We start from the raw sequence: 9,993 nt of genomic DNA, 5'->3' as shown, positions 1-9,993 counted from the left end.
AGGAAATTTGCATGGAACAACCAGTAGATTTCTTTGTTAAACATTAAGAAAAAGAGTTTGTAAATTTAAAAGTCCAATTTATGCCATAAAGCAATCTTTAAGACAGTGGTTCCTGAGATTTCATAAGGAGGTGTTGTCATTTGATTTAACCATGATCGATGAAGACCGTTGCATCTATGTGAAATAGTCTAATGGAAATTTTGTAATTCATTCTCTTTACGTAGATGATATTTTGTTAGCTGAAAATAATTTGGAGTATGTGAAAACTATCAAGTCATAGCTTTCAAAATCATTTGATATGAAAGATATGGGTGACACATATTTTATATTGGGTATTAAGATCAAAAGAAATTGTTCCAAGAAATTTTTGAGCTTATCTCAAGAAACTTATATAAACAAAATATTGAAAGTTTTCGAATGAATAGTTGCAAATCTATCGATACTCCTATAGCAAGGGTAAAACTTAAAGCTTTTAAATATGGTCCAAAGAGTGAAAAAGAAAAGAAAGACATGTCTTGAGTTGCTTGTTCTAGTGCTGTCGGAAGTTTGATGTAAGTTATAATGTGTATGTCACGCCTCGAGTCTACCCCCTTGACGTGGCTGACACCTAATGACCATTGTTGGCCTTGAGTGAACCCTTGGACTGGCTTACTTAACTCAGAGGAAGAATCGCGCCTCAATTTCTGGAATTTTTTCTCTCTTTAGATTTTCTCTCTCTTCGCAGACGCTCTCTCTCACAACGGCTGGAATTCCACAATCGCCCAGCGCTGCAACGGCGCGTGGGCCGTCGGTAGCCGTCAAATGGCCGCTGGACCAAACCCAAAAGGAGAGCCTTGATGTAGGCTCCCTACCCCATCATAGCACGCTCCAAGGACAATCTCAGAACGCCTCGATATTGCAGGTGAAAGATGCGATGGAACCTGCATTTGTTGAAGGGGTGTTCGTTGAAGATCGCGAAAATCCCCAAGGATTTCTGGATGGAATCGAGAGGAATCAAGTAGGGAAATGAATTCCCCTCATCATGATATGTTACAAGTCCAAAAATTATCCATTTCCACCATCGCAATCGCTCAGAATCGAGAGGCGATTTTGGAAGAAATCGCGACGGAATCACCGAAGTCACGCACCCATATTCGATCCACTTCCAGTCAAATTCGAAAGGATTTGACCACTGGGGTTCGTTCCCCCAAGGACGAGGCACCTCTCAGCCAAGTTTCGAAGCAGATAGACGGTGGAAACGCCGGCGGTAAGAACTACGACGATGTTTCAACTCCAATCTTCGGAATCAATGGAAATTCGTCAAAAGAGGCTGACTATCAGGCCCAAAATATTCGAGCAACATATTTTCTCAACCAAACTAACAGCGAAATCAGCAACAACAAAAATCTTACTCTTTTCACTGATCACAAGTCCAATAGCCAAAATGAGAGACATGAAAGTGCAGGGGAAAGCTCAAGTTGTGCTCGAAGGGAGGCACAACACGTCACTGAAGTTGCTCCACAACTAATTGAAGCAAAAACAATGAACAAAGGGAATAACACTCAGCAGGGGGAGAATTCGATTGTTCAACAGGGCAATAACATGAAGAACACGACCACACACTTCACTGCCTCAACAAATGGAAATTTCAATTTTTCCTTTGCCATGATAGGTAATTCATCTCAACTAACACCTATTCTTAATGCAGGTATTACACAAAGTAGGCATAACAAAGATGACAGAGATAGAAGAAATGTGAATGCAAATGAGCAAGGACATGAACAAGTACAAGAAAAATTTGAGCATTCAGACAGGCAAGAGCAGCAAATTGACAAAGGAAAAAGGATTGTCGAAGGAACAAATTCAGATCAGAGACAAGGGAACAAGGTGAAGCAAACTGATCAAGTCAGGCATACCTATAAACAGGGGGGTTAATGTTGGAAATCAAAGTGACCATGCAAGTGAGGAGTATCACAACAACTTCCCCAAATTCTCCAATAACTATTCAAGGTATGATCCTAACCTTCAAGCTGATCGAACTAACAAGCAGGGTGTTCTGTCTATTCCTGTTACTACTAGACAACTTCAGAATCAACAGCAGGGCCAACAACCTAACACTAACAGCAAAAATGATCAAAATTCTGAACCTGCTCACTACACAGTGGTTCAGTCATTTGCAACTAGGTTGAGGTATAATCAGGAAAAAAATGAAACTCCTATTAGTTTAAATGAACCAGTCCATATGACTAGACATGGATTTCCTGCAGTTCTTATTGATGATAATGACTATTATGTTAAATTGGCTGAGATTTGTAAATATACTCTGGTGGGTAAGTTCACTAACACCATGCCTAGAATGGACCAAGTGAGGAAAAGCTTCATTTTGCAAACTCAAATGATGGGGGAGGGGTTAAGATCACTCACTTCAACTCTAGGCATGTGTACATTGATCTGGATAATGAACTTGACTACCAAACTGTTTGGACTAAACTGAAAATGAACATAGAAGGACAAGCCATGAGAATGCAAGCTTAGACCTCGAATTTTACACCTGAATAGGAAACACCAGTTTTTCATATATGGGTGTCAATTCCAGGCCTCCCTTGGCATTGCTACAACAAGGTATTTTTGTCAACCATCTTGGAGAGTATTGGGAAAGTGATGTTCTTGGATTCACCTACATCTCAAAGAACTAGAGGCAGTACCACTAGAGTTAAGGTCCAGGTGGATATTACTAAGGAAATACCCTCCCATGTTTGGCTGGGATTCAAACATTCAAACCCCAACAAGGGAAGATCGTTAAAAGTGGAATATGAAGGCATTCCTAGTTATTGCTTTTATTGTAAGCATCAAGGCCACAAGGATGAAGAGTGCACAATCAAAAGAAAAGATGAGGAGATCAAGAAAAGAAGGGAAATGGAAGTAGAAAAGAACAGTAAAGAAAAGGTTTCTGATAAACTACAAGAACAGGGAAAGAGGGCAAAGGAAGATACATCCAAGACTTCAAATCAACCAAACACAAATCAGAAGGGAGGAAATGAAAAAAATGATGATCAGAACCAATCTAGGACACAAATGATAGTCCAACAACAAAGGAAAGATACACAAGGTCAAGATGAGCAGGGGCAGCAAGAGGAGAGGCAAGAAGAACAGTGGCAAACACAGAAGAAAAGACACCAGAAAAATCAGGAACAAACCATCTCCAAAGCTGTGTGGAGACGTGTCAATCCTCCAATGCAAAGTACCAGTGGCAGCCAACAACAAGAACAAAGAACTGCAGGTATACCTATACTCCCAACTCAAAATACTTTTTCAAATCATGAAATGCAGGACAAGCAGGAAAGGCAACAAACAAGGCAGGATGGAACCAAAGAAGACGCAAGTCAGAAGGATCAACCCAAGAATGGAAACCTTGCTGACCAAACTGTCAAGAACAATCCAAACAGCTTGAACGCACCAAGTCAGCAGGTTACTGATAGCAACAAAAATAGGAACTCAGGTATTGACTTATCTCTCCCTAGCCCCAAAACCCCCAATATTATTAATGTTGATGTTGGTCATATTGATGAAGTTTATGGAGATATGGATGGGGGGGTGTCAGGAGATAGCCACTAACCTACAGGATGGGGTTACCAAAGGGGGGAATTTACCTCATGTTATGCATGAGCCATTGGATATTGACCAGAGGATTGACCATAGAGACCCTATTAATGCTAAGAATATAGAGAAATAAAAGGAACAACAACTGCAGCAGCAAGTTCAGAGCAAAGACAACTGTAAGCAGACTGCCAAGGAAACTAAAGAGAAACAACAATCTGGAAAAAAAAATGACAAAGAACAAGGGAAACAAAGTGGTTCTATGGGTACATACAGCACTCCAAAGAGTAAAAATAAACCTAGTAAACAAAAAAGAGATGCTGAAAAAAAGAGGCAAAACAGACAGAATGACAGGGACAGTGAACAAGAGCAGGGAGTAAGAGAAGAATCATGTAACAAATTTCTAATGGTTGATGATAACCAAGGTTTGGATATTCTTCCCTTACAGGTCCAGTATATGACTCCCTTAACAACAGACCATCTTGATAAGAAGCAACAAAAGAGTAAGGTTAATCATGAGAATATCTTGGATGAATATGTTGTGCTTAATTCTGAAGATCAACTTGTAGGGCATAGTAAATCTCTAGATGACTATGATGATAATGATGAGACTAGTGAGGCTCTTATCAGGGCCTTCAATCCTTATAATGGTCAGACACTAGAGAATGATATCCAACAAGTAACTAAAAGTTAGTGTCTATCTCCAAGGAGCTTCCAACAAGACAGATTCCATTTCACTAAGCAAGAAGCCAATACTACCACTGCAGGCAGACCTAACACCAGGCTCTTTTCATCCATATCATCCCAATGATTAGTACAATCATATGGAATGTGAGAGGGATCAATACTCAAGGAGTGATGGAAAGACTCAAAATGCTTAGGAAAATGAACCATATATCAGTTATTGCCATTCTGGAACCTTTCTCAAATAGGGTTAATATTCAAAGCTTCAAAGTGCAATTGAACATGGATAATGCTACTAGTAATAGTAATAGTAAGATTTGGGTTTTTTGGAACAGTGATATTGGCTGTGATATTTTTGATGAAGATGAACAGCAAATTACTTGTGACATGAAACACAATGAGTTACAATACCAATTTACTAGTACTTTTATCTATGCAAAGTGCAAACAATATCTTAGGAGACCTTTATGGGATAAATTGCTTCATCATACCTCAGTAAGTACCAATCCTTGGTGTGCAGTGGGGGATTACAATGTTATATCTAATGTTGATGAAACATTAGGAGGTCTACCTTACAATATGAGGAAGAGTATTGATTTCATTGCTATCATTGAAGCTTGTGGTCTTGTAGACATAGGTTTCAGTGGACACAGATTCACTTGGTCTAATAAGAGGGGCATTAATCACAGAATTTGGAAGAGACTCGACAGGGCCTTGGTTAATGATTTATGGTTAGAAAAGATGCCTCAAACCACCATAACTCATTTATCAACTACGGGGTCAGATCATTGTCCTTTACTATTGGAAATGGTATCCACTAAAGCCGACCACATTACATATTTCATATTCCTTTTGGGTTGACAATCCCAACTTTATGCTTACTGTTAAAAATTGTTGGGATAGACCTGTGGAAGGTAATGTTATGTGGAAGTTTCATCAGAAAATGAAAAGATTATCAAATACACTTAGTGTTTGGTCTAGAAATAAATTTGGGGATATTTTTCAAAAGGTTAGGATGTATGAGGAACAAGTGCATGAAGCGGAACAAAACTACATCCTTGACCAAACGGGACTCAAATAGGAGTACCCTCCATGAACTCAATGCTCAATATATCAAATTCCTCAAGCTTGAGGACACTATCTTGAAACAGAAAACTCAGCTTCAATGGTTTAAAGATGGTGACACCAACTCCAAATATTTTCACTCCATTATAAGGAGAAGGAGGAGGAAATTATTTATTCACCAAATTGTCACTGAAAATGGAGATTGGATACAAGGTGAGAACAATATTGCTCAGGCGGCTTGTGAGCACTTCACTACCTTTTTCAATGGTGAAGATAAGCATATTAATGAACACAACCTGGAATGCATACCAAGAATGATCAATCAGGATAAAAACACTCAGCTTACAAAGTTACCCAATATGGATGAGCTTAAAGAGGTAGTATTTTCCATGAGTTCTAACTCTGCAGCTGGTCCTGATGGTATGAATGGGTACTTCTTTCAAAAGTGCTGGAACATTATAAAGAATGATTTGGTAGAAGTACTTCATGCTTTTTTCAATGGCCTAATGATTCCTAAGTACTTCTCTCATTCTTGTATTGTGTTGCTCCCTAAAGTGAATAATCCAAACAAGCTTACTGAGTTTAGGCCGATAAGTCTGAGTAACTTCACTAGTAAGATTATATCTAAACTAGTAAGTAACAGACTTGGTCCTATCCTTCCGTCCTTGATTTCTACCAATCAGTCTGGTTTTGTGAAAGGGAGAAGTATTTCTGAAAATATTATGTTCGCTAAGGAAATCATTCACCAAATCAAGAAACCCAACATTAGAAGTAATGTAATTATTAAATTAGACATGGCAAAAGCTTATGACAGGGTCTCTTGGTCATATATTTGCTTGGTTCTAAGGAAAATGGGGTTCAATGAGGTGTTTATTGATATGGTTTGGACAATCATGGCCAACAATTGGTTCTCTATTATTGTCAATGGCAAAAGGTATGGCTTCTTCCGCTCTACTAGAGGCCTCAAACATGGTGATCCTCTCTCCCCAGCTCTATTTATTTTAGGTGCTGAGGTATGATCAAGATCACTCAACAGGCTTCACAATCACCCGGATTATCATGGTTTCATCATGGAAAAGAGGGGGGCCAAAGTGAATTATCTAAGTTTTGCGGATGACATAATTCTTTTCACTTCCAGAATATGCAAAACCTTAAAACTCCTAATGAATACCTTAAAGGAGTATGAAAATACTTCGGGGCAGCTCATCAATGGAGATAAAAGTCATTTTATGCTACACTCTAGTGCTTTCAATATCACTAGGGATAGGATTAAAAGGTAGACAGGTTTCAAGCAGAAACAGGGTCCTTTCACTTACCTAGATTGCCCTTTATTTGTTGGCAGACCTAGGAATGTTTACTTTTCTGATCTTGTTAACAAAGTCGTTTCCAGAATTACAGGTTGGCAAATAAAGCAACTTAGTTATGGAGGCAGGGTTGTACTATCCAAACATGTTCTTCAGGCCTTGCCTATACATCTTTTATCTGCAGAAACCCCTCCAACTACAATTATCAGACAGATTCAAATGCTTATTGCATATTTCTTCTGGGGATGGAAGAATAATAGGAAAAAATACCATTGGTTTTCTTGGAAAAATTTGAGCTACCCTTATGAGGAATGGGGTGGGAATGAGAAACCTACAAGATGTTTGTAAATCCTTCCAATTCAAGCAATGGTGGATCTTCCAAACAAAACAAACTTTGTGGGGAGATTTCTTGAGAGCTAAATATTGTCAAAGATCAAATCCGGTGAGCAAGAAATGGGACACTGGAGAGTCATTAACTTGGAAACATATGTTAGTTAATAGACAGCAGGTTGAGCAGCACATTCATTGGAGACTTCAAGCTGGGAATTGTTCCTTTTGGTGGGACAAGTGGCTTGGCACAGGGCCATTAGCTCAACACACCAGCAACAGCAACAGGTTTAACAACAGTACTATTGCAGATTTTTGGGGAAATGAGGAATGGAATTGGAGCAAATTGGTGGAGCATTCACCAGTCAGCCAATTATCCAGCATCATGGCTACAAAAATTCCTCACCAACAACACATGCCTGATCAAGCAGTTTGAAATCTAAACAATCATGCCAGCTTCAGCTGCTCATCTGCCTGGGAAGAAATCAGGAACAAAAAGGATAAGAACCACTTCAACTCCCTCTTATGGCATAAAAGCATTCCTTTTAAATATTCTTTTCTTTTATGGAGAACTCTAAGGGGTAAACTTCCTACCAATGAAAAGCTATCTAATTTTTGCATTAAGCCATCACATTGTTTTTGTTGTTTTGATAGAGCAGGCATGGACAACATTGAACACACCTTCAACTCAGGAGAATTTACAGCTAGAGTGTGGAATTTTTTTGCAGGAAGTGCAGGGCTGCAGGCTGACCACTCCACACTGCAGACACTGGTCAAACAGTGGTGGACAGTCCGGCCAAGAAATGCAGGCCATCAACTGCTGCTGCAAGCCACACCAATTTTCATTTGCTGGAATCTATGGAAGAACAGGTGTGCACGCAAATACGGAGGCAAAGCAACCAATATCAGCCGCGTCAAATATGCAGTCTACAAAGTCACATTCAAGATGTTGAAAAAAATTTTCCCTAACATTAAATGGCCTGCAAGCTGGACAGCTTTAATCCAAACGAGTGAAAAGTGTATCCATGACATCAAAGTGTGCATGGTAACAAGGATTAAACCTCCGGAGCAATGGATCAAGATAAATACAGATGGAAGTGCTCTCACTAATCCAGGAAAGATTGGGGCTGGAGGTATCCTCAGAGACAAAGAAGTCAAATTAGTGATGGCATTCTCAACACCTCTTGGAGAAGGATCGAACTACATAGCTGAAATTGAGGCTGCCCTTTTTGGAATGACTTGGGCACTTGAACTATGATTCAGGAACATTTTACTTGAGTTAGACTCTCAATTGGTGGTGTAATGGATTTCAAAGAAAGCAGCCCCACATTGGAGTATTACCAATCAAATTGAAAGACTCCAACACAGTATCATGCAAACTCATAACTTCAAATGTTCTCACATTTTCAGAGAAGCAAATTGGGTAGCAGATGCACTTTCAAAGCACAGCTACAACACAGTAGCTCCTCAAGTTTACTTCAACAGCAATCAACTACCTAAAGAAGCACAAGCCTACTACCAAATGGACCTACTGAACTTGCCAAGATCTAGAAGAAAGAAGACTAAGATGATTTTTTATCCTCCTTGATATTATTACCTTTTCAACTTAGCTATATTTAAATAATATAGCTACTTTGAATAGGGGTATAGGTTAGTTAGTTTATAGACTTTCTTGTAAAGGGAGAGTCTCCCTAATTTATGCTTCCTAGATACTTTGTAATGAGAAAAGACCTCTCCTTAGGTTCTTAGTATTTTGGTTTCATCTTTCATTGTAATGGGCGGAGTTGCCATTCTTTTGGAAAGTCGACTCTAAACCACATTAGGATTGGAGGTTAGGTCTATGCCCCCCCTCCTTGTATTTTGTTTTTTGTTATTAATGATAAGGCCTGGGGGTTTCGCTCAGCCCCTACCCATCCAAGGGTTATTCAACCAAAAAAAAACTCAGAGGAAGACTTAACCCAATATGAGAAAGATACGTTCTCAAAGAATTACTGAAAGTAAAGTAACTTTTCCAAAATAACACTTAAGTCTCATGAAAAATATCTGTAAATAAATAGAGACTCAAAACGGACTATCTGACTAACTATTTGTCTATGAAGCCTCTATATTACTAAGATGAATGTTGGGACAAACCCCTCAACATTCAATAAATGTAAAGACTGAAAGCAATAAAAGAGTCACCCGGATGCAAGGAGGCTCACCATTGACTCTGGATGCCCAAACTGGATCAATGAGGCGCTAGATATTGATCCTAATTTTCTGCATCTGCATCATAAGACGATGCAGGCCAACTGGTATCAGTACATTGAATGTACGAGTATGTGAGTTGTAAAGCTAAACAACAACTTTAATCTAGAGAGGAATAAGAAGAAATTTACCTTGGTTTTACTCAATTCATGAATTACTTAACTTAATATAAAGCAATAAAACACATGCGTTATATAAAGAAAAACTTTGTAAAACAGTAGGAAAATTTAGTTTGTTAAAAAAATGCAATATCAAACTCACTTTTACTTATATATGAAAGTAATATAGTTTCTGTGGGAGATTCTCTAATCGACAACCATCACTATAAGCCTAAGAGATGGTACAACGTCTTACCTCACGTTGCAAGAGGATCGTCCTATACCTTGCCCTTAGTATAGAACCTGAACTACTAAGTGGATCAACTAGTCTATGCTAAAAATTACTAAGGAATCATCTAAAAAGTATGACCTTTCGTCTGTCCATGTTGGCTACATGGTTTACAGGGGCTTGAGTTAATATGAACTCGACTCTCCATATCGGTGCTCAATACTAGTCCCAAAATACATGGATCATATTTTCTTAAAACAACTTCTTCTATGGCTTGAGATAATTGCTCAAACATAGCTTTTAAAAGCTCTCTTGGAAATAATATTTTCCTTTTTCTTTCTAAAACTAGCCAAAGGCTCTGTTGGAAGTCTAGCTTCCTTTTTCTTGCTCAAAAAATGTGAAAACATTTATAACTTTTAATGAATAATTAGTTCCCTTATAACTTTTTAGAAATGAACTCAAC

At 38.6% G+C, this 9,993-nt stretch overlaps 2 protein-coding genes across 2 annotated transcripts; both read left to right on the top strand.

Annotated features, from left to right (window-relative positions):
• Positions 1 to 2,570: 2,570 nt before the first annotated feature.
• Positions 2,571 to 3,693, top strand: LOC138338240 (uncharacterized). Its single transcript, XM_069289016.1, has one exon. The coding sequence runs from the start codon at positions 2,641 to 2,643 to the stop codon at positions 3,592 to 3,594; it is 954 nt and encodes a 317-aa protein (XP_069145117.1). The 5' UTR covers positions 2,571 to 2,640; the 3' UTR covers positions 3,595 to 3,693.
• A 741-nt stretch (positions 3,694 to 4,434) lies between these two features.
• LOC138338534 (uncharacterized) lies at positions 4,435 to 7,392 on the top strand. Its single transcript, XM_069289506.1, has 3 exons — positions 4,435 to 5,070; positions 5,412 to 6,338; positions 6,994 to 7,392. The coding sequence occupies exons 1-3, from the start codon at positions 4,435 to 4,437 to the stop codon at positions 7,390 to 7,392; spliced, it is 1,962 nt and encodes a 653-aa protein (XP_069145607.1).
• Positions 7,393 to 9,993: the final 2,601 nt, after the last annotated feature.

The sequence above is a fragment of the Solanum lycopersicum genome, chromosome 9 (assembly GCF_036512215.1).
Source record: "Solanum lycopersicum chromosome 9, SLM_r2.1".
Lineage (NCBI taxonomy): Eukaryota > Viridiplantae > Streptophyta > Magnoliopsida > Solanales > Solanaceae > Solanum > Solanum lycopersicum.
The sequence above is the reverse complement of the archived record's forward strand: the minus strand, read 5'-3'. Positions and strand labels throughout refer to the sequence as shown.